A 26257-nucleotide genomic window follows, 5' to 3' on the forward strand; every position below is an offset into this window, starting at 1 on the left:
CTGCGGCGGTCTCCTCTCAGCTCTGGAGACGGAACACGTACGGCCAGTGACACAGCTCAGACGCCCAGCTGGGAGACGGGTGAGAACCAGCATCTTCCTCGGGGTGGGGCACAGCAAGGACCAGCTGGCTCTGAGGTTCCCCTTCTGGCCCTTTCCCACCAGGAGGACGGCCGCAACTCTCCCAAGACCCAGGGACGTGCAGACCCAGCATGGCACAAGTGACCACACCTGCCCTACAGGCGACGTGCCCGCATCACGGGAAGAGGGGAGCGCTGTAACAAACCATACTGTGGTCCCTGTTCCCAGGGGGACCCACCGAGTTGACCTGTATGACACGTGCTCTTATGGCCCCACCTGGAAGTGACCTGCACCACCCTCCCAAGCCTAAAATCTCAGTGCTTCTTGCCTGAGGAGTTTGTCCTGCTACTCTGGATGGCTGTGTCCTCTTTTGCTAAGGACACTGTAAGCCCCTCGAGGATGGCAACCACTGCCTCCCCGATTCTGACACTGGTCCAAGCACCAGACGCACACCCTCCCATAGCTTTCCTGCCTCACTCACGCTGCCAAAACAGTAACAAAGGTCATTGTTCCCCGCAGCCCAGCTGGAATACACACCATGACCAAGGTGCATGCAAGAACTTCCACCTGTTAGCCTTCCTGGGAAAGCTGATAGGCCCAAAGGGGCAGGAGGGCAAGTCTGAGAACTGGGGACCTGCTTCCGCCCTCCCTGTGCCTACCCTCAGATGATGCAGAGGAAGCAGTTCAATCTCTCCCAGGTCACAACCTTCCTCTGTGACAGAAGGGCCTATGTGGTCTTGGGGAGTGACTCCGCCCTGTCTAACCTTCCAAGGTGATGATGGTAATGCCCCACGTGTGCATGTGCCCTAAGTTCTACAAACACTGTCAATAGACTTCCAGGAAGTCCTCTTTCTGCAGGTACCTCAGAGGAATTCCATTTCTTCAGATTATACTACGCAGTTTCCGTATTTCAGCCTGAATACATGCTAACAAAGGGGAACAAATACTTACATGGACCAAGGCAGTAATTGGGATTCACAATAACAATTCCTATGCAGATGAACAGGAAACTCCTCCATGCAATCTTCCCCAGCAACTTGTATTTTGAACATCCTCGCTGCAGTATGGAAGTCATTGACAGAAAAATCGAAGATCCCATAATAAATACAAACCTAAAAAAAGTCAGCTGTTACTCTGTGGCCATTTCCACTTTTTTTGGTCTATATATCATTAATATTTTATAAACTACCATAGAAGAGAAGCAGCACATGATTTTCTCGAGTAGCAGCTGTTGAAACAACATGTTAGTAGTGGAGGGAGAATGGCTGTCTGCACGGCTTGTGCACCTCCAAACCCCGTCTTGGCAGGAAAATTTGCCACCACAAGGAGCAGTTGCCATGCACCAGCCTCCCGCTCGGTTAGCAGACGGAGGGAAGATGCCACGGTCCAGTCAGCTGGCGCTCCCTAGCACGCCATCAAAGTCCTTGAGATACAAACGACACCTTTCAACCATTTCTTAATTCACCCTTGCTCCTCAAAGAAAAACAAATGCTGTTTTGTGTGTGTGTGATTTTGTCTGAGCCACACATCTTTCTTTTCTTTCCTTTCTTTAAAGATAAGAGTCAGGGATGGCCTGCATTGAAAAGATTAAGAAAAATACTAGTGAGGATGCAGAGAAAGGGGAACCCTCCTACACTGCTGGTGGGAATGTAAGCTAGTTCAACCATTGTGGAAAGCAATATGGAGGTTCCTCAAAAAACTGAAAATAGAAATACCATTTGACCCGGGAATCCCACTCCTTGGAATTTACCCAAAGAATACAAGTTCTCAGATTCAAAAAGACATAATCACCCCTATGTTTATCGCAGCACTATTTACAATAGCCAAGATATGGAAGCAACCTAAGTGTCCATCAGTAGACGAATAGATAAAGAAGATGTACGTATACACAATGGAATACTATTTAGCCATAAGAAAGCAACAAATCCTACCATTTGCAACAACATGGATGGAGCTGGAGGACATTATGCTCAGTGAAATAAGCCAGACGGAGAAAGACAAATGCCAAGTGATTTCCCTCATTTGTGGAGTATAACAACGAAGCAAAACTGAAGGAACAAAACAGCAGCAGACTCACAGACTCCAAGAAGGGACTAGTGGTTACCAAAGGGGAGGGGTGGGGAGGGCAGGTGGGGAGGGAGGGAGAAGGGGATTGAGGGGTATTATGTTTAGTACACATGGTGGGGGGGGATCACGGGGAGAACAGTGTAGCACAAGGAAGGCAAACAGTGGATCTGTGGCATCTTGCTGCACTAATGGACAGTGACTACAATTGATAATATGGGTAAATGTAGTAACCACATTGCTTTATCATGTGAAACCTTCATAAGAGTGTATATGAATAATACCTTAATAAAAAAATTTTTTTAAAAAGTCAGAAGAGCAGTCTTACTCATCACTTCGTCTGCTCTTGCTAAAAGCTTGGCACCCCTGGTTTCCTTTCTTGGGGCCACCTTGTCAGATAAAAGCCTCTAGGAACAGGTGCCCTTCCCTGGAGGTGGCCTCCCTGAGGACATACATAAATGACGGCCAGCCTTCAGGCAGATAAAACTCCCTCCCACCCACACCCATCTCCGAGAAAAGCCCCGAGCCCCACAGAGGAGGCCCCAAGTCCATGGCAGTGATGAAACCCAGGGTGCCGAGGGCAAACCACCTCCTGAGGATGGGCTCAGCCGCTTGGCGCCGCAGCCAGGACTGGGCCCATGCAGGGTGGACAGGCCACAGATGGCCAGGGCCTGAGTCTGGTCACTCCATGATCCTTTCAGCTGCTGTCTCTTCCCCACCACATACGAAGGGGTACAGAACAGGCCTCCCAAGATGGGCCTCGCTGGCACGTGCACTGTTTTGAGCCAAAGGCAATCAAGGTCCTGTGGGCTCAAGAGAAACTTCTGCCTCTCCCTTAACTGTCTAGAAGAATCTCAACTGGAATCTTTCACAAAACAAGGATTATAACCGGAAATAAACTGCATCTGGGTGGTGGATCTGTGCAGCGGGACAAACGCCTCGCCACCGGCCAGCCCGAACGCCGCCCTCCCCCTGTAGCCGCGGCCCCCACCCGGTTCCTTAGCTCAAGGTGGCAGACATCCCTCCCTTCACCTTTGGGCCTCTCGCGTGTGTGGGGTTCCTGCAGGTACAAAATTAAATTTGACTCTCTCCTGTTAATCTGTTTCATGCTGATTTGATTCTTCGATCAGTGAGAATCCTGAAGCACAGAGGAAAAATTTTCCTCCCCAACACATTCTTAGAAGAATTCCCTGGTACCAGTATACTACATTTCTTTTAGGAAATACAATTTTTACGTTTCTTTCCAGGATCAGTGGAGTTTAACTACATATTCAGATTTTATGATTTCCTACAAGATTCCAGCATCTCATATATCGTATCTACACTAACAATTTGTTCCCTCTGAAATCACTCGGATTTTATACTCATCTTAGATAAGCACTACCCCAAGCATGAGAACTATTCGGGAACACAACTTCCGTAAGGCCCTCCTAACGGCAGAGACCCATGCTGCTCTCGGGAAGGCTCCAGCGCCCGCTGACAAAGGGCCGGAGATGACCCACGGGAGAGCTGGTGGTGGACGGGCGACTCACCACGGGAACACGAGGTCGGCCACGGTCAGTCCTGCAGAATAACACAAGCACAGAGTAAGGAGGGGGCTCCGCAAGGTGAATTCCCCCTAAATCTACCATGCTCCGTTATATACAGTATGTATGGGGGTAAACGCACACACAGAGTTTGCAGGGAAACGCTGTGAAGTAACAGGCACTCCCTGAGGACTCTGCCACCAACCACTGGCCTGGGGCATTTTCTAAAAATATAACTGGGCATGGGAGAACCAAACTAGAAGTTTGTGGCCAAGTTTGTTATCTTTGAGCAGTGCTATTCAAAAATCCGTTCTTAAACCAACTTCTAATCAGAGTCACACCCATTACTCAGTACCACTCAGACCAACCCCAGTTCAATGGTCCCCAAGGAGGACCATCAGCTTTGGAAGGCAGACCTGCCATATGGCTGTGACAAAAGGAGAATCTGCAATATGACCAGGATCGCTTACAACTAAAACCTTAACTTCCCCTGGTCCTACAGCGGAGCCATCTGGCATGAACATGTCTTTACCAGGAAGCATCATGCAGCCATGGCACAAGAAAGGAGAGCCAGGGGGCTGAAGGGATGACTGAAAGGCTCTTCCACGGGGACAGAAGCTCAGAGGCTCAGAGGAGGCTGGCAGAGCCTCATCTCTGCAGCTCTGGGGTGGGGGACACTGAGGGATTCTCCTGTGCTCTGGGTCCGCTGAGGGGTCCTACGTCAGCAATGGCACCTTTAGGAAAGCTTACCATTCCAACTCGCATGTTTGAAGTACCAGTATTTCCCTCCACCATAATTAACAAAGACCATGAGGACGAGCGCAATCCTGCAGAACAACAGAGAGCAGAGCACATGCTTTCAGGGCTTGCACACGAGCCAAGGAGTGGCCCCACTGCACGGGACACACTTACACGCCCCAGGTGCCACCGCTAACACAAGATAACCATTAACAAGCAACTACTATTTCTAATTGCTGCAATTAGGACCCTACAGTAAAGCCAACATTTCCAACATGTCTTAAGAAAAGTCTACACTGATGATAAGCTGTGTAAACTTGTGTCAGTGATTTCAGGCTCTCAGGTTAAGGACTGTAGCACAAGCACACAGCCATCAGAGCCAGAGGTGTGGGTCCAGATCTCAGCTCTTCTCTCCAAGTAGCCTTAAGGCCCTGGGCAAGACCACTGGTTATCTGGGCTTCCCTGCATGAGACGGAGCACACCCAACACCAAGGCCATCGGGACTACTGAGGAGGATAATGTGTGTCATGGCACATAGCCAGTGCTTGGCACTCTGCAGGTCCTAATAAATGTCAGCTCCTGTCTACGTATGAACATCTTGTCTCTGAAAGTGGCATTGAGAATTGGAAAGAAAGAGGAATAAAGTGAAGTGGAGGTAATACATGGCTGTTTGATGTAGACTGTGCAGAATGCAAGGAATGAAGACTTTAATAGGTTAAGAGGGTAAAATGTGTGGGGACCCTGGAGCCCAACTGGCAGAACGAGATTCCGGCTGCCCCACTTGGTCCTGAGTGACCACGGGCAAGTCACTTAACTCTGGCTCAGAGTCTTCATCTGTAATGCAGGCATATGAGAAGCATGTACCTCATAGGATTGTTCAGAGACTGAATAAATTAAGACATGTTCGAACAGTACTTGGTGCATAGTACGAACTTGAAGATCATTAGCTGTTGTCATTATTATTATATGTCTTCAAGCACACACACCAGGAGCACAGAGCTGTGGTGAGACACAACTGCATTATAGGGGTACCACCTGAGTGTAATGGCCTCAGGGAGAAACAGAAGACCTCACGCCCAGATATTTATTTTCACCCATATACAGTTAACTCTTGAACAACATGGATTTGAACTGCATAGGTCTACTTATACATGGATATTTTTCAATAAATAAATTGGAAAACTTTTTAGAGATCTGCGACAATTTAAGAAAAACATTTTCTTTTCCCTAGCTTACTTCATTGTAAGAATACGGTATATAATACATGTAACAAGTATGTGAATCAACTGTTTATGTTATCAGTAAGGCTTCCTTCTGGTCAACAGTAGCTTTTAGTAATTAAGTTTTGGGGGAATTAAAAGTTACATGCAGATTTTCAACTGTACGGGATTGGTACCCCACCCCCATGTTTTTGAGGGTCAACTGCAGTTTTATATCTTATTTTCAGAGTGTGCTCCTGGCCTTCATCCTAGCAGGACTATAAAATGACAACGCACCACACGCTGCCGTGGAATTGCTGTCAGGCCTGGTACCCAGCTGCTCTGCCAGCGGCGTTGACAGATGCAGGCTCAATCTTCCATGTGCTGGTGTTTTGTTTCTAGATGGGTGCACCTTGTCATCTGTCATGATGGGTGGACAGAGGGGACAGACGCTGCCCACGTGTGGATGACCTTAGCTCAGCAGACTCTACATCCCAGTGGAAACCAGTCCTGGCCTAGTTCCACTGCTCCCCTCCACAACATGTACAGTGGCCACTGTGACAGATTTCAAGGAAGGACAGGCTGCTGACTTAATAGCAACTAGTCCCTTCTAGCCTAGGAAATAAAAGATATGTACGAGACCTTAACTTAGAAGTGTGTTTATGTGCAAACACGTAATCCTCCACTTCCTGTGCCCCCCATGTCACAATGGAGCCTCACGTACCCTCTGAATGTGTCCACACAGCGGAGGCGCTGGGGAGCGGCAGGCAGGCTGCCATCAAGTGGGCCTGCCCTGCTTGGAGATCCCAGCTCCTTCAGAAAAAGGAGAGAGAGACATGACAAGTGAATGCAAGGAGCAAATTTCATTTTTCTATTTTTTAGAGAAGAAATTAACGGAGTAGAAAGCTATAGATCATTGTTCTGACCACTGTTCTGATTTGCTCTGTAAAGGTCCCATCTGTTGCTTTGTTTCCACTGCATTTGATGTCTGTGCCTCCTGCTGAGCTTGCAGCGGCCACCTCAACGGCCACAAAGATCTGACCCATTAAGATGGTACGAGTGAGCAAGCACATCCACAATGAAGTCACTAACACAAATAATATGTCTAACCACCACAGTAAGCCATCGCACCTGTAAATTACTACCGACATCCCCTGTTCTTGTGTTAATCTTGACACTCTCTACCTAACTGGATGGATTCAAAAGTACTGCCTGCGGAATGAAAAATGTGTCTACATTGTGATTCACAAAGCAGCCCGGAGTCCAACCTTACTGAAGAGAGTGGACGGCACACCCCATTGGTGCTGAAGGGAGGCCGCTCTTTATTAAGAATATTGGACGCAGCACCTGGCCTTCCATAATACAAGTAAGATTAATCAAACCAGTTAACAAAGACGACTGAGTGGGCAACTATAAAGTCCAAGTCTAGAAAACCACCGAGACCACATAGGATGCATCTAATAACTCACAGAATTGATGAGGCGATCAGTTTCCCGAGAATTGATTACTTTAGAAATCCAATTATTAAAGTCATCCAAACTGTAAAAACGTAAAAGACTCTGTTATTTTCTCTGGCAGAATTTTCAAAATGATAAGGCTCATCTTAATTTAGAAAATTTTAGAAAATAAAAGATCACATTCTACACAGTTCAAAGAATTAAACATTTTCAAGTTTTTAAATGAAACAGAAGTAGAAATCAAAGTGTACAGCAGCAGACCTTATAAATGCCTGACGCTTACAGCACATGTCCTCATCAATAAAACAGGAATAAACAGCTTTCATTCAAGACTCATGACAGCGAAACGAGATCATTATTCCCTGTGGCTGGAATTCTTACTGGTACTGTTGTTAATACCAGGCGCTCAGTACAGGATGAGTAAATGTAAATATGACAGGATCAGATACAGCTACTAAAATAACAAGAAAGTGGCTCTGTTTAGACAAGGAAATGTGAATATAAACTAGTAAATACAAAAAGCAAAAATCAATATGCAGATTGGATTATAAAGAAAGAAAAATGCATGTATCTGTGCTGAGAAAGTCTGAAAGTAACTTTAGGAATGATTCACATAGTTAATGTATAGAGTTCTTTTTTCTAGATGGGTACTTTAGTTCAAAAATATATCAGATGACAACTGGATTTGCATGATTAACAAAAAATAAATATAACTGGCTGTTCTTTAAAATGAGGTTTCTATATGGAACTTTTTTCAAAAATACACCTTACCTGGTGAAAAAACAAACTCCACCACATTTTATATAAATTTTGCACATTTGAATTATCTAATGCATAGAATTTTTCCCCTTTTCTTTCCTTTTTTTTTGCCATGGAGAGTTTGAAGCACAGGCACAGGTAGAGAAACTAGCATACTGAACACAGAGGCCCATCACCCATCACAAGTACCCGCACAAGTCGCTCTTACTTCCTCTGTACTGTCACCCACTGCCCCTTTCTCCTGCCTTGGAATGCTTATTTTAAAATATCCAGACCATACACCATTTCATCCATAAATACTTCAGTATGCATCTCTAAAAGATGAGGACTCTATTTTTAAGCATAACTGCAGTACATTTTATTTTTAGGTCATTACTTATTATATTAAGTTATTTATATGTTATTCATTATGTACATATTATTACATTTAAAACTATCATCAAGAAGTCCTTAATATCAAATAGTTGGTTCAATTTCCTTGTCACATGAGTTTTTCTGACAGTTCAATTGTTCAAGTCAGTACCCAGACACGATCCATATATTCAATGCATGTATTTTAGTTTCTTCTTTTTTTTAACCCACAACTCAACTCCTATTTCTGCCTTTAAGCACTGATGACATCACCATCACATGAAAAATGTTAAAATCAGACATCTACGGAAAGGTGAAAAGGGGAAGTTAAGATATTTGAAACCTAACATTTTTTAAAAAGCACTTCATTTTCTTGCATATGCTTGTTCTCCAAGTGAAAGGAGAGTTGCTGTATTCTTACTTCCTTGGGTTCTTTCTGGTTCAGACAGACCTGACTGTCGAGGGCACGCTGGACAGTGATGGGCAGGGACTCCCACTTGGCCAACCAGACCATTCTGGCCGCAGGCAAAAAAAGCAGAATCAAGTGCAAAGAGTTTCAAATTTCTTCCCTTTATAAGGTTTTAAGATCAGCCAACAATTACTTTAAAGAGTGACATGATAATTCCATTCATATTGAAAGCACCAAGTGAAAACTCCCCTAGTCAATCAGAACAGTGTTTACATCTTATCAAAAATACTGACAATGCCTTAATTCAAAGAAATGACACCCCTCTGTTGGAATTATACTCTCTCCCTAAAACAGTGGTTAAGCACCTTCAGAGTGGACAGTTTTCTTCTATGCTCATCCAGTCAGGTTTCTCCTACACAGAGGGAAGCTACTTCAAGGATGCCCAAGGTCAGAGGGTCAGGGTGCCTAAGCTCCCAAGCGCTATAGGGCTTCCCCAGGCTAGCTGACTCAAAGGCGAGGTTTCCTCTCTTCCAGTCTGGAGCCTGCTCACCAGTACAGTCTTGTGGTCCCTCCTGAGACTAACAGGCTGAGCATGTGAAATGCAGTCAATCGTATTCCTTTTAAACTGCGAAAGGGCTTTCCTCTGAAAGGCGATTTGCCAGACCTGGATGGATTTGGCTTTCATGTCTTCTCCTGTCTACTTGCACCAGAATCGCTCTTAGCCAGGCAGGGCGGGAAGGACGTCCCTCCTGGGCCGCTAACCCCAACAAGGGAAAGCCAGTCCACGAGGTACCACGCCTTGTCCCATCTCTGCCGCCAGGTGCCCAGCTGGCAGGGCTTGGGAGCTGATTGGAAAGGTGGCCTCGGGGCCCAGAGCCAGAGGGGAAGCAGAAGGGTCCAGTGTGGCAGCCACCTCCTAAAACCATCACGGGCCATTTCCACGCACGACGAAGCAGCACGTGACATTCTTACAGGAAATAATGATTTCTCAAGCATTTTCTTCTATGTCTTCAGCCACGCAGGAGGACTGAAGCCAATGACCCACAAGAGCTCGGTTACCGCTTCCCGGAAGTCAGGGGCCATCTGCTTTCTACAGCGACCCCTAGTGCCCAGGACAGCACCGGGCAAGGGGCACACAGGAGAACTCACTGAATCCAGCACTCTGCTTCCCAGTTGCACGTCCGCCCACAAACCCACTTACCTCAACAGGAACCGGAGCAGGGACACGGCCACGACAAGCGCAATACCGACAAGGAGCGCGGTGGTCACAGCTGTGAAAAGAAAAGTTACAACCACGTCATCCGAGGCCTCAAAGCTGTCACATCATTGCATTTCATCTGTAAATGAAAAATGCAAACAAATCAACATGACAACAAATGAGGGAAAAGCCTGTATTTTTTGTGCTAATTTTCCTATAAACAGAACACTCTTCATGAGGGAGTGCAATTTTCACAATGAGACAGACTCAAAAGTACAGAGAACTGTTAAGCTCACATTTCCCATTAGATGATTCCAGATTTAAGAAATCTAGATTCTACAATTCTAGAAATTTTCAAGATTCTACAATGATGAGGAGATTGTCACTCTTGCTTCATCTATTACTACTCTCTCCTGTTCTTTTGCCTCAGGTTTTTTTTCACTGAAGTACAGTTGACATATGATAACACACTAGTTTCAGGTGTACAAGGCAGTGATTCAACAATTATATACTTGATCACCTGAGTATTTTTAAACAAACCCCAGACATGTCATTTCCTCCCAGCATGTATCTCTACAGCACAGGGATCATGAAACTCCTGACATGACCACTGGGGAGGGCTCATCACCTCTGGCAATCTACCAAAAATACATAACCTCTCCCTGGTTGTGAGAACACAGCAAGAAGTCCAAGTAAAATCCTCCTCTTTGAAAGTGTCATGGTCACAAAAGACAGAGAGACTGAAGAAACTGCCCTTGATTAGAGGAGGCTAATGAGACTGACAATTAAATGCACCATGGGGTCCTGGGGTGGATCCTGGGCCAGAAGAAGGACAGTGGAAGAGACAAATAGGGGAATCTCAGGAGACTAATGATCAGATAACAACACTGTATCAATGTTAAGTTCATTGTTTCGATAACTGTATATGGGATGTACTATGATTATATAGTTGAGAGGTTTAGGAGAAGCTGGGTGAAAGGCATATGGGGACACTTTGTGCAGTGTTTCCATGAGTCTGAAACTATTTCACAATTACACATTTCTTAAAAATGGGCCTTTTCTTAGATAAGCATAAAACTTAATGTCATAAAAACTAACAAAATTCCCAGGCTAACACTGAGTCTGTATTGAAATTTTTCTAGTTATCCCAAAAAAATCTTTTGTAGTTAGTGTGTTCTACTCAGGACCCAAACAAGGTGCACATCCTGCGTTTGCTTGTTTGGTGTCGTAAGTCTCTGATTCGTGAGCAGCCACTGACTTGCCTTAAACACTAGGTCAGCCGTCGCCTATCAGGACGTCTAACATTCTAGATCTGCTATCATGCTTCCTCGGGGTGTCACTCAACTCGTTCCTCTATCCTCCAAAGGTTCTGTCAATGGGGAATGAGCTGAAAGGCTTGACTAAAGCTCGGCTTTCCTGGACGAGTACTTCACAGGTGGGGCTGTGCCTTCCCCATGGCAACAGGGGGGGCTCTCCTAGAGCTGACCGTGTGCAGATGCCTGTTTGGCTGGTCAAAGCCTGACCCTGCCCAGGCAGAGTTCCCCTTTCATCTCATGATTTCAAACACTCATGATTTTTGCCTTATCCATATTTCACTGGGCAGTCACAAAATATCCTACCATTTGGCCCCATTTACTAGCTGGAATTCTTCTCAGAAGAATTTACCTTCCTTGTCACCACCAAAGGCAACCAAAGTATTGTTTCTGTTTCTGTTTGTGGGGAGGGCTTGTTTTTAGTTTCATAATGGAATGCATTGGCTTTTGAATATTCAATGTGGTTCCGTCAATTACATTCATTACTCTTTTCAATGCTCACATTGTCCCAAGCTGTCATTTTGGCTCTTGCTTTCTTCAGACATGACCCCACAGTCTTCAATAGCTTCCCCGTGAACAGTACCAACCGTTGCCCCAGGGAAGTATCACATAATCCAGTGGGGCTCTGCACGACAGTGTGCTTACTGTGTGGAGTTACCAGAGAGCGGATGGTCCTTCCTTACTCTAAGGGGGCCTCTGGACTATTGACACAAGGCACAGACAGGAGATACTGTAGCCTAAATCCTAAAGCAAGGAAAGACACTGACAGTCAATTGCCCTATTTCTAGTTTCCTTCTACTGCATTAACTTTTTCTTACTGTATTTATGCTTCATAATTAAACTAAATGACAACGAGAATATGTTACCAGGTCATGTAACTTTTGTTTGTATCATATAATTTCCTTGGTATACACCAATGACACAATCAACAATTTATAAATACACCACAACTAAGTGAGATCGGTCACCTATAAATCCATGTTTTAAAATTCTCCACACAGTATGAACACTGTTGTGCTGAGCCCCACTGGATTATGTGATACTTTTCTGGGGCAGCGGTCAGTACTGTTCACAGGGAAACTGTTGAAGACTGTGGGGTCACGTCTGAAGAAAGCAAGAGCCAAAATGACAGGTAGGACAATATGAGCATTAAAAAGAGTAATGAATGTAATTGACGGAAACACACTGAATATACAAAAGCCAATGTATTCCATTATGAAACTAAAAACAAGCCCTCCCCAGTAAGGATCACCACCATCCAAAAGACAAACGACAACAAATGTTGGTGAGGTTGTGGAGAAAGGGGAACCCTCCTACACTGTTGGTGGGAATGAAAATTAGTTCAGCCATTGTAGAAAGCAGTATGCAGGTTCCTCAAAATGCTTAAAATAGAAATACCATTTGACCCAGGAATTCCACTTCTAGGAATTTACCCTAAGAATGCAGCAGCCTGGTTTGAAAAAGACAGATGCACCCCTATGTTTATCGCAGCACTATTTACAATAGCCAAGAAATAGAAGCAACCTAAATGTCCATCAGTAGATGAATGGATAAAGAAGATGTGGTACATATACACAATGGAATATTATTCAGCCATAAGAAGAACACAAATCCTACCATTTGCAACAACATGGATGGAGCTAGAGGGTATTGTGCTCAGTGAAATAAGCCAGGCAGAGAAAGACAAGTACCAAATGATTTCACTCATATGTGGAGTATAAGAGCAAAGAAAAACTGAAGGAACAAAACAGCAGCAGAATCACAGAACCCATGAATGGACTAACAGTTACCAAAGGGAAAGGAACTGGGGAGGATGGGTGGGAAGGGAATGATAAGGGCGGGGAAAAAGAAAGGGGGCATTACAATTAGCATGTATAATGTGGGGGATTACGGGGCGAGCTCTACAACACAGAGAAGACAAGCAGTGATTTTACAGCATCTTACTATGCTGATGGACAGTGACTGTGAAGGGGTATGTGGGGGGGACTTGGTGAAGGGGGCAGCCTAGTAAACATAATGTTCTTTATGTAATTGTAGATTAATGATACCAAAATAAAAAATAAAATAAAATAAAAAAATAAAAACAAGCCCTCCCCACAAACAGAATGTCGCAAACAGTACTGAAAAACTACAACCCCTGAAAACACAAATTAAAAAAATCAACAAAGAGCATGTACGTACGAAGGTTGCTGTCAATGGGGTTCTTATTGACAACTATGTCACAAGCGAATTCACTGGCTTCACTGTGGACACGCTTGACCAAGAGAGAATAGTTGCCAAATTCTCCAAATTTGTATTCCAGCCTACAAAGATTACGTAAAAATCGAGAAAAATGGTTAAACAGGAAACAAGGAGTTGGATTTTGGTAATGGCATCAAGGCAGAGTAACAAGCATTCCTGAGTGCAAACCAGGAAAGACACAGGGAAATATTTTGAAGGAAGAAAAAGCTAAAAACCAAACAGGAAAAAAGGTAGACAGACAATGCAGACCTCAGTAGGTCGCATCAAAGCAGGTACAAACCTACAAATCTCTTTGTTTTCCCATGTGTCATTGAGCTGCAGGATGGATCCGTGCTGGGTGCTCACGACAATGGCTGCAACGTGAGGCTTCCCAGGTGATCCACTCCAGGAAACATTGACCAGAGCCTGAAGCAGGCACTGCAAAACAAAAGCACAAGTCAGGTGTTAGAGGTGTCTGAGAGCCTGTTGGTTGCTGGGGGATAGGAGAGTCCACCTGAAGCTCTTAAGAGGACTTTTCCTTCACACCTATAAAAACACCTTCTAATTCCAATTATTTACATAAAATTTCCCTGTGTGACTATGTGTTGCTATGAAACTGTACAATTTGTACTCATAACTAAACTTTTCACATGTTAACAGCATACACAAAATCTTGCATTCTGTTACTTAATATTAAACAAATTTCTGTGATTCTACCCTATTTGGATATTTATAATTTTTAACGGTTGTATTATATTCCATCAAACTCTATAATTATGAATAGGCTGCTTTAAAGTTTGGTCATATCTTTTTGTATATAACTTATATTTTCAAATATATATAATTATGTAATATATAATATGTATTTATTACTTACATTCTAAACAATTTACACAAATTATATTGTCTTCAAAGCTCTACACATGTTATTTTTTTCAATTCCCTACGTAAAATAAATTTCCAAAAACAAGATTACTGGATAAAACAGTCATTTTAATGGCTCCTGTTACACACGGCCAAACAGACCTCAAATAAGAAAAACTACAACAGTGTATTTATTTCTTGTTAGCCTTACCAGGATTTAAAAATCATTCTTCTTTTTGTTCATATACTAGGTGTTTATGATAACTACAGCATTGAGATTGCACTTCAAATTATCAGATTAAATATTCATTATAATTTCCCACTTTCTGTTTCCTGTGGTGTTAACCATTAAACACCAAATTCCCTTGAACATAATCTTAGAAACATGTCCTAATATACTGGAATTAAACTTTTTTTTGGGGGGGGAACCCTAGAAATTTTTATTTTGAGGTATATACATGTTTAGCCAAACTGAATAGCTTTAATGTTTAAAAAAAATTTCTGCAACTTTAAGAATACTGTATGTACAATTTTCTGTTTTACTTGTGGACCCAATCAACTTTCTTGGAAATTTAAAAATTTAGGTTTTCTAGTCCTTGGCCAGAATATAGGAAAAATAAATCTTCCCTTAGAAAGTGTCCTAGAACTATTAGATTGTTGTTAAATATCTCTATTCAAATGTGCTTCATGACTAAAACCTGACGCCACCTTAAGGTTTTGATTTCTTTTTAATATGTCTACTTGAAAGTATCTCATTTTAAAATGTTTTGCTTGGCGGAGCCAGGATGGCAGCGTGAGTAGAGCAGTGGAAATCTCCTCCCCAAAACACATAAGCTATGAAAATATAACAAAGAAAACTCTTCCTAAAATAGAGACCAGAGGACACAGGACAACATCCAGACCACATCCACACCTGCAAGAACCCAACGCCTTGTGAAAGGGGTAAGATACATGCCCCCGCCCGGTGGGACACGAGCACCCCTCCCCCTGGCTCCCGGCGGGTGGAAAGAAACCGGAGCAGTTTTTTTTTTTGCGAGTGCTTTTTGGAAGTCTTAAAGGGACAGGGACCCCGTTGCTAGGGAGGCAGGGCGGCGGAACCGGTGAGCGGGTGCCTGGGAACGGCACCTGAGGACAAAGATTATCGCGCGTTTTTCCCAACGGGACCGGTGGGCGGGTGCCTGAGACCGGCGCCTGAGGAGAGAGGAAATCGCGCGTTTTTCCCTTTTTTTTTCTCTTTTTGGCGAGTGCTTTTTGGAAGCCTTAAAGGGACAGGGACCCCATTGCAAGGGAGGCAGGGCGGTGGGACCACTGAGCGGGTGCCTGGGACCGGCGCCTGAGGACAAAGATTATCACGCGCTTTTCCCTGTGGGACCGGTGGGCGGGTGCCCGAGACCGGCGCCTGAGAAGGGAGGAAATCGTGCGTTTCTCCCCCTTTTTTTTTTCTTTCTCTTTCTGGCGAGTGCTTTTTGGAAGCCTTAAAGGGACAGGGGCCCCGGTGCTAGGTAGGCAGGGCGGCGGGACCGGTGAGCAGGTGCCTGGGACCGGCGCCTGAGGACAAAGAATATCCCGTGTTTTTCCCTGCGGGACCGGAGGGTGGGTGCCTGAGGACGGAGGAAATCGTGCGTTTTCCCCCTTTTTTTTTCTCTTTGTGGCGAGTGCTTTTTGGAAGCCTTAAAGTGACAGGGACCCTGGTGCTAGGGAGGCAGAGCAGCAGGACCGGTGAGCGGGTGCCTAGGACCGGCGCCTGAGGACAAAGAATATCGCGCGTTTTTCCCTGCGGGACCGGTGGACAGATGCCTGAGACTGGCGCCTGAGGACGGAGGAAATCGTGCGTTTTTCCCCTTTTTTTTTTCTCTTTTTGGCGAGTGCTTTTTGGAAGCCTAAAAGGGACAGGGACCCCGGTGCTAGGGAGGCAGAGCAGCAGGACCGGTGAGCGGGTGCCTGGGACCGGCGACTGAAGACAAAGAATATCGCGCGTTTTTCCCTGCGGGACCGGAGGTCGGGTGCTTTTTGAAAGCCTTGAAGGGACAGGGACCCCAGTGCTAGGGAGCCAGGGCAGCAGGACCAGTGAGCAGGAGCCTGGGACCGGCGCCAGAGGAAAAAAAAAAAAGTCACCTGTTTTTTCCATTTTTTTTTTATCTGTTCCCTCTCTCATTGTTGCTATTGTTGTTTTGGTTAGGAGAGTGCTTTTTGGAAGTCTTAAAGGGGCAAGACAGGACACTTAGACCACAGGCAGGGAATCTGGGGATCTCTGGGCACTCTAACCCCCTGGGCAACAGGGAGCACAGAGGCCCCTTACGGAGATAAATAGCCTCCCGGCTGCTCCCCCTCCAACGGGGCTCCATCACTTCGGAGGAGCAGCCCCAGCCAGGCCACGCCCACTGCAACAGCGGAGATAAACTCCATAGCAAACGGGTAGGTAGCAGAAGCCCTGCCAGCTGACAAGCATAAGCCACTAGAGGTCGCTATTCTCCCAGGAGAGGAAGGCCACAAACCAACAAGAAGGGAAGCTCTTCCAGCGGTCACTTGTACCACCTCTGCAAACTATCCCTACCACCATGAAAAGGCAAAACTACAGGCAAACAAAGATGACAGAGACAACACCTGAGAAGGAGACAGACCTAACCAGTCTTCCTGAAAAAGAATTCAAAATAAAACTCATGAACATGCTGACAGAGATGCAGAGAAAAAAGCAAGAGCAATGGGATGAGATGCAGACAAAAATGCAAGAGCAATGGGATGAAGTCCGGAGGGAGATCACAGATGTCAGGAAGGAGATCACAGAAGTGAAACAATCCCTGGAAGGATTTATAAGCAGAATGGATAAGATGCAAGAGGCCATTGAAGGAATAGAAGCCAGACAACAGGAATGTATAGAAGCTGACACAGAGAGAGATAAAAGGATCTCCAGGAATGAAACAACACTAAGAGAACTATGTGACCAATCCAAAAGGAATAATATTCGTATTATAGGGATACCAGAAGAAGAAAGACGAAAAGGGATAGAAAGTCTCTTTGAAAAAATAATTACTGAAAACTTCCCCAAACTGGGGGAGGAAATAATCGAACAGACCATGGAATTACACAGAACCCCAACAGAAAGGATCCAAGGACAACACCAAGACAGATAGTAATTAAAATGGCAAGGATCAAGGACAAGGAAAGAGTTTTAAAGGCAGCTAGAGAGAAAAAGGTCACCTATAACGGAAAACCCATCAGGCTAACATCAGACTTCTCGACAGAAACCCTACACGCCAGAAGAGAATGGCATGATACATTTTAATACAATGAAACAGAAGGGCCTTGAACCAAGGATACTGTATCCAGCACGACTATCATTTAAATATGATGGTGGGATTAAACAATTCCCAGACAAGCAAAAGCTGAGGGAATTTGCTTCCCACAAACCACCTCCACAGGGCATCCTACAGGGACTGCTCTAGATGGGAGCCCTCCTAAACAGAGCACAGAACAAAACACACAACATATGAAGAATGGAGGAGGAGGAATAATAAGGGAGAGAAGAAAAGAATCTCCAGACAACAGTGTATGTAACAGCTCAATAAGTGAGCTAAGTTAGGCAGTAAGATACTAAAGAAGCTAACCTTGAACCTTTGGTAACCATGAATCTAAAGCCTGCAATGGCAATAATAAGTACATATCTCTCAATAGTCACCCTAAATGTAAATGGACGTCATGCACCAATCAAAAGACACAGAGTAATAGAATGGATAAAAAAGCAAGACCCATCTATATGCTGCTTACAAGAAACTCACCTTAAACCCAAAGATAAGCATAGACTAAAAGTCAAGGGATGGAAAAACATATTTCAGGCAAACAACAGTGAGAAAGCAGGGGTTGCAGTACTAATATCAGACAAAATAGACTTCAAAACAAAGAAACTAACAAGAGATAAAGAAGGATACTACATAATGATAAAGGGCTCAGTCCAACAAGAGGATATAACCATTCTAAATATATATGCACCCAATACAGGAGCACCAGCATATGTGAAGCAAATACTAACAGAACTAAAGAGGGAAATAGACTGCAATGCATTCATTGTAGGAGACTTCAACACACCACTCACCCCAAAGGATAGATCCACCGGGAAGAAAATAAGTAAGGTCACAAAGGCACTGAACAACACACTAGAACAGATGAACCTAATAGACATCTATAGAACTCTACAGCCAAAAGCAACAGGATATACATTCTTCTCAAGTGCACATGGAACATTCTCCAGAATAGACCACATACTGGCTCACAAAAAGAGCTTCAGTAAATTCCAGAATATTGAAATTCTACCAACCAATTTTTCAGACCACAAAGGTATGAAAGGAGAAATAAATTCTACAAAGAAAACAAAAAGGCTCACAAACACATGGAGGCTTAACAACATGCTACTAAATAATCAATGGATCAATGAACAAATCAAAATAGAGATCAAGGAATATATAGAAACAAATGACAACAACAACACTAAGCACCAACTTTTGTGGGACGCAGCAAAAGCAGTCTTAAGAGAAAAGTATATAGCAATCCAGGCACACTTGAAGAAGGAAGAACAATCCCAAATGAATAGTCTAACATCACAATTATCGAAACTGGAAAAAGAAGAACAAATGAGGCTTAAAGTCAGCAGAAGGAGGGACATAATAAAGATCAGAGAAGAAATAAACAAAATTGAGAAGAATAAAACAATAGCAAAAATCAACGAAACCAAGAGCTGATTCTTTGAGAAAATAAACAAAATAGATAAGCCTCTAGCCAAAGTTATTAAGAGAAAAAGAGAATCAACACAAATCAACAGAATCAGAAATGAGAATTGAAAAATCACGACAGACTCCACAGAAATACAAAGAATTATTAAAGACTACTATGAAAACCTATATGCCAACAAGCTGGAAAACCTACAAGAAATGGACAACTTCCTAGAAAAATACAACCTCCCAAGACTGACCAAGGAAGAAACACAAAAGTTAAACCAATTACGAGCAAAGAAATTGAAACGGTACTCAGAAAACTACCCAAGAACAAAACCCCGGGGCCAGACAGATTTACCTCGGAATTTTATCAGACACACAGAGAAGACATAATACCCATTCTCCTTAAAGTGTTCCAAAAAATAGAAGAGGAGGGAATACTCCCAAACTCATTCTATGAAGCCAACATCACCCTAATACCAAAACCAGGCAAAGACCCCACCAAAAAAGAAAATTACAGACCAATATCCCTGATGAATGTAGACGCAAAAATACTCAATAAAATATTAGCAAACAGAATTCAACAGAGTATCAAAAGGATCATACACCATGACCATGTGGGTTTCATCCCAGGGATGCAAGGATGGTACAACATTCGAAAATCCATCAACATCATCCACCACATCAACAAAAAGAAAGACAAAAACCACATGATCACCTCCATAGATGCTGAAAAAGCATTTGACAAAATTCAACATCCATTCATGATAAAAACTCTCAGCAAAATGGGAATAGAGGGCAAGTACCTCAACATAATAAAGGTCATATATGATAAACCCACAGCCAGCATTATACTGAACAGCGAGAAGCTGAAAGCATTTCCTCTGAGATCGGGAACCAGACAGGGATGCCCACTCTCCCCACTGTTATTTAACATAGTACTGGAGATCCTAGCCACGGCAATCAGACAAAACAAAGAAATACAATGAATCCAGATTGGTAAAGAAGAAGTTAAACTGTCACTATTTGCAGATGATATGATACTGTACATAAAAAACCCTAAAGACTCCACTCCAAAACTACTAGAACTGATATCGGAATACAGCAAAGTTGCAGGATACAAAATTAACACACAGAAATCTGTAGCTTTCCTATACACTAACAATGAATCAATAGAAAGAGAAATCAGGAAAACAATTCCATTCACCATTGCATCAAAAAGAATAAAATACCTAGGAATAAACCTAACCAAAGAAGTGAAAGACTTATACTCTGAAAACTACAAGTCACTCTTAAGAGAAATTAAAGGGGACACTAATAAATGGAAACTCATCCCCTGCTCATGGCTAGGAAGAATTAATATCGTCAAAATGGCCATCCTGCCCAAAGCAATATACAGATTTGATGCAATCCCTATCAAATTACCAGCAACATTCTCGAATGAATTGGAACCAATAATTCAAAAATTCATATGGAAACACCAAAGATCCCGAATAGCCAAAGCAATCCTGAAAAAGAAGAATAAAGTAGGGGGGATCTCACTCCCCAACTTCAAGCTCTACTACAAAGGCATAGTAATCAAGACAATTTGGTACTGGCACAAGAACAGAGCCACAGACCAGTGGAACAGATTAGAGACTCCAGACATTAACCCAAACAAATATGGTCAATTAATATTTGATAAAGGAGCCATGGACATACAATGGCAAAATGACAGTCTCTTCAACAGATGGTGCTGGCAAAACTGGATAGCTACGTGTAGGAGAATGAAACTGGACCATTGTCTAACCCCATATACAAAGGTAAACTCAAAATGGATCAAAGACCTGAATGTCAGTCATGAAACCATTAAACTCTTGGAAAAAAACATAGGCAAAAACCTCTTAGACATCAACATGAGTGACCTCTTCTTGAACATATCTCCCCGGGCAAGGAAAACAACAGCAAAAATGAGCAAGTGGGACTACATTAAGCTGAAACGCTTCTGTACAGCGAAAGACACCATCAATAGAACAAAAAAGGAACCCTACAGTATGGGAGAATATATTTGAAACTGACAGATCCGATAAAGGCTTGACATCCAGAATATATAAAGAGCTCACACGCTTCAACAAACAAAAAACAAATAACCCAATTAAAAAATGGGCAGAGGAACTGAACAGTTCTCTAAAAAAGAAATACAGATGGCCAAGAGACACATGAAAAGATGCTCCACATCGCTAATTATCAGAGAAATGCAAATTAAAACTACAATGAGGTATCACCTCACACCAGTAAGGATAGCTGCCATCCAAAAGACAAACAACAACAAATGTTGTCAAGGCTGTGGAGAAAGGGGAACCCTCCTACACTGCTGGTGGGAATGTAAATTAGTTCAACCATTGTGGAAAGCAGTATGGAGGTTCATCAAAATGCTCAAAACAGACCTACCATTTGACCCAGGAATTCCACTCCTAGGAATTTACCCTAAGAACGCAGCAACCAAGTTTGAGAAAGACAGATGCACCCCTATGTTTATCGCAGCACTATTTACAATAGCCAAGAATTGGAAGCAACCTAAATGTCCATCGGTAGATGAATGGATAAAGAAAATGTGGTACATATACACAATGGAATACTACTCAGCCATAAGAATCCAACCATTTGCAGCAACATGGATGGAGCTGGAGAGTATTATGCTCAATGAAATAAGCCAAGCGGTGAAAGAGAAATACCAAATGATTTCACTCATCTGAGGAGTATAAGAAGAAAGGAAAAACAGAAGGAACAAAACAGCAGCGGAATTACAGAACCCAAAAATGGACTAACAGGTACCAAAGGGAAAGGAACTGGGGAGGATGGGTGGGCAGGGAGGGATAAGGGGGGGGAAGAAGAAGGGGAGTATTAAGATTAGCATGCATGGGGGAGAGGGAGAAAGGAGAGGGTGGGCTGCACAACACAGAGAGGACAAGTAGTGATTCTACAACATTTTGCTAAGCTGATGGACAGTAACCGTAATGTGGTTGTTACGGGGGACCTGATATAGGGGAGAGCATAGTAAACATAGTACTCTTCATGTAAGTGTAGATTAAAGATTAAAAAAAAAAAAAAAAGAAAGAAAGAAAGAAAAGGGGGATTACTCCTTGATAGGATAAAACTATTGGTAAATCAAAGATCAATGCATGCTTTAAATATCCTTAATGTTGATCACTTAAAGGGTGTCAGATGATCAGCTATGGAAGTACTCTTTTCTGATAATATTCCTTTCTCTTAATAAAAAAAAAAAAAAAGGCAGTCCCTGTGTGCTGACCTCCAATGAGTTCTGCACAGTGGTATAGAGGGCATGTCAAAGTGTGGGCAAAGGGTCTGTTTGTTTCTATGCGGAAGATCAAGGCCTAGCTTGGATACCCAGAAAATGAACTAAGATATGATAAGAGGAGGAGCTTCCGGCATCAGCACTCTCTGGAGGACTTGTGCCAGGGGATGATCATCAAAAAGCCTCCACAGGGATTCAGGCGATGCTGCGGTTGTGGCTGCATCCACCCCACCATTTCCTGGACTTACCATTGGAATGAGGAGGGAGATGTCTAGGCTGGCATGTGCATACAGTGAGACAACGAATTTGACCGGATCTGTACTGTTGGAACTCAACCAGGAGTTGGGAGGGGTGCAAGTTGTAGCACTCCAAAATCTTATGACTATAGACTATCTACGGTTAAAAGAACATATGGGATGTGAACATATTCCAGAAATGGGCTGCTTTAATTTGTCTGATTTCTCTCAGACTGTTCAAGTACAGTAGGACAATATCCATCAGATCATAGACAAATTTTCACAAATGCCTAGGGTGCCTAAATGGTTTTCTTGGCTTCACTGGAGATGGATGGTAATTATAGATTTGCTTTGTTTATGTCACCGTATTCCTATTATGTTAATATGTGTGTGCAAATTAGTTAGTAGTTTAAAACCTAGACATACTTAAGGTACTCTACAAGAAGATATGTCAAAGAAATAATCAATCCTCCCATGTTTTCTTCCATATGCTACCTCTATAGCTTTTCTTCTTCCTTCCTAATTACAACCCTTAAATAGAATTCGTGCCTCATATCGAATTTACTGAGTATCATAATTTCTCCAGGTGGTAAAGATACCTTGAGACAAGTGCTGAGCATAGAAGCCACAGGGCATAAATCTGCAAAGAAGTAAAAAGCTAACCTTTTCAAACAATATGGCTTCTCTTTCACTTACCAACTTTACATTTCCCTGTATGGCCTCGGAAGATGACTGGTTAGCCAGAGACGGGTAAGATTCCTCAAGGGAGGAACAACCTAAGACAGGCACAGTCGCAGGGGGGCCAACAGGTGAGAAATTGGGGATCAACAGAGGTGAGGCTCAGAACCTCACCCCCCCTGCTTTGAGAGAAATCTTCTGCAGCCGTGGATGTTTTGCTGCCCTTGTCTAGCTTGGATTAATACTTAGTCCATAGGCACTCACCTGATCATCTACATTTGCTCTCTTAGAACACTAAACTATGTTTTCTACCTTTATCTTGCATCTACCTACCACTTCAGCATTTTATTAAAAATAAAAATAATAATAATAATAGGAGAAATGTGGGATCAACATATAAATCAAGTACAAAAATCGAACGAATATTCATATTTGACCTGATTGTTTATAGGTCATATTGCATGATCAAAACCGAAAGTTTCTGTGATGAATGCCCTTGTACTGTTCACCATGTAAGAATTTATTCACTATGTAAGAATTCGTTCACCATCTAAGAACTTGTTCGTTATGCTTCAGAAGATTGGAGACTGACGAGAATTAGGCTTGAGATAGATTAATGATTGTACATTGAGCGTTGACCCCCCTATACTGAATTTTATTGTTGTTAACAACCATTTGATCAATAAGTATGAGAGATGCCCTCTCAAAAAAAAAAGTTTTGCTTATAGTATAATTTTACATTAAGAATTATTTCTATGCAAGTAACTCTAGATGTTGATGGGTAACTAATATGTGTGAAAGTTTTGTAGCATATGTTATCACCAATATAATGTTGAATGGGAAAATAATAAAGTATGAAGTATAGTAACACAATAGAGAACTAGGTTGTTTAGTGCTACACAGAAGAGGCAGGGAGATGATTTCTACCCTACTGGGAATTACAGACTGGTTGTGGAGGCAAGAGTGACACATGTGACACAGGAATGAAGTTACAGAGTAAGTGCTAGCATTAAAGTCGGTGATGAGTGCCAGTGGGTTGGAGGAAGTCTGGATGCGGCAGGGAAGTGTTCACGGAAAGGGAGGGGCCCGAGAGGGCTTTGAACTATAAATACAAGTCAGACAAATAGAAGAGAAAGAAAAAGACGTTCCAGGAAATGGGAACAAAATGAAAGAACAGAAAAATTTGATTTGTAATTTTTAAAAAGATAGTAATTTGACTTGCCTGGGGGTAGTGAGGACAATAGTTTGACTACTTTGGGAACAGGATGTTAAGAAATAGCATATTAATAAAAAATTAATGATCATAACAATAATAATGTTGAGTGAGTAGCCTCAAATGGAGTCAGGATCTAAACTCAAGCCACGTGGCTTCAGAGCCTGTGCACTTTCCACCACATTCAATAAAACAAATGGGTTGAAATAACCTGAATAGAAATTCAGTGCCCCAAAAAGGAAGAGGAAACAAAAGTATTAACCTATTTGCCAGGACAAAAAAAGAAATGTGACTTGTTCATTTATCTACCAAATACTCTTGAAGAGGCTAGACTCCAAGAAAATACAAGTGAAGAAGTTACACTTTCTGCCCCCAAGGAATTCCCAGCCCAAAATGGGAGACAGACATCTTCATTTTCTTTGTTTCAAGTAAATAGGCATCCTCATTTCCATTGTATGTCAGGAAGAGATTTGCTTAGTATCTCCAACAAATTGGACATCCTCTTCGACGTAGATGAATATAAAAAATTCCCGCATGAAAGAATACTTGGGGCAGGCCCATGACTTCTACAGTTATCCACTCCCAGAAAACAGAGGTTCTCCAGTTACAGCCCTCTGAGCTGGGTCAGCTGCATGTCTCTCTGCCTCAGTTTCCTTGCCCAGGCGGGAAGCCCTCCTTCTCGGCAGGGTAATCCTCAGGGAATCGCCTGGTGCGGCCAGGCCCGCGTGGGCAGCAGGACGAGCGGCGGCTCTCGCTCCCGCCCCGACTTTACCTCGGGGGCCCCGGGCCAGGGAGGGGGCGGCAAACCGGCCAGCTGAGCGGCTTTGCAACAGGCGCGGGCTGCAATATTACACTTTTAACTATCTCAAGTTTCCAATTTTAGTGCTTTCCTTTGCATCTTGTTATATTCTGTTGTTTTCAATTACAAGTTTTTAAAGTTTTATATAGTCATATTACCCTGGCTTGTTACCTTATTTCTTCTATTGCTTCATCAGTTGAAAAATATATTTTTTATATATATGTTCTGTGTGTACACACACACACACACACACACACACACACGGAGTGTTTGCCATAAAAGAATGAAATCTTACCATTCCTGACAACATGGTTGAATCCGGAGGGCAGGATGCTAAAGGAAATGTATCAAAGACACTCACTCACATGTGAGATCTAAAAAACAAAACATACGAACAAACAAAAACCCAGAAACAGACTCACACAGAAAACAGCCTGGTGGCTGCGTGATGGGAGGGGGATGGAGGATGGGCAAAATAAGTGAAGGGGATAAAGAAGTACAAATTTCCAATTATAAAATAAATAAGTCATGAGAATGAAATGTACAGCAAAGGGAATATAGTCAACAACACAGACAATGTGGTATGATGACAGGTGGTAATTCCACTTATTGTGACAAGCATTTCATAATGCATATAAATGTTATAAATGTTGAATCACTATATTTTATACCAGAAACTAATGTATCAACTATATTTCAATTAAAAAAATATATTCTGCTCTTTTTCGTATTTTTTGAATTTGTGGAGGTTTTTTTAACATAAATCCACTTGGAGTACCTATATACATACACTTACATAATTACACTCATGTACTTACATACAAGTACTCTTATATACTTACATTTTTAATACAATATATATACAATAAGAATACTTGCAAATTATGTATGTAAATTAGATTCTACTTGCTCCACTCTGGTTCTTCTGTCCTCATTTATCTTTTCCGGCTACACAAATGATGGTGGCTTTCTAGGAGGTCTTACCTGACGCTGTAAGTCTCCACGCTGCCCATTCTTTTGGGCCACCTGTTGATTCTCTTGTTCATTTACTTTTTCATTATGAATTTTGGAATCATTTACATAGATTCTATAAAGTAGCCATTGATATATTAACAGAAACTGCATTAAATTTGTGAATTCATTTGGGAAGTACT

At 42.8% G+C, this 26257-nt stretch overlaps 1 protein-coding gene across 1 annotated transcript in view; it reads right to left on the minus strand.

Moving 5' to 3' along the window:
• Window positions 1-26257, minus strand: part of HGSNAT (heparan-alpha-glucosaminide N-acetyltransferase) — a 53797-nt gene that overhangs the window by 16038 nt on the left and 11502 nt on the right. The window contains 8 exon segments of the mRNA XM_073218807.1: window positions 1030-1190; window positions 3675-3705; window positions 4419-4495; window positions 6330-6418; window positions 7075-7144; window positions 9783-9852; window positions 13274-13395; window positions 13614-13750. Coding sequence (XP_073074908.1) covers window positions 1030-1190; window positions 3675-3705; window positions 4419-4495; window positions 6330-6418; window positions 7075-7144; window positions 9783-9852; window positions 13274-13395; window positions 13614-13750 — 757 coding nt within the window.

This window comes from Manis javanica, chromosome 12 (assembly GCF_040802235.1).
Source record: "Manis javanica isolate MJ-LG chromosome 12, MJ_LKY, whole genome shotgun sequence".
Classification (NCBI taxonomy): Eukaryota; Metazoa; Chordata; class Mammalia; order Pholidota; family Manidae; genus Manis; species Manis javanica.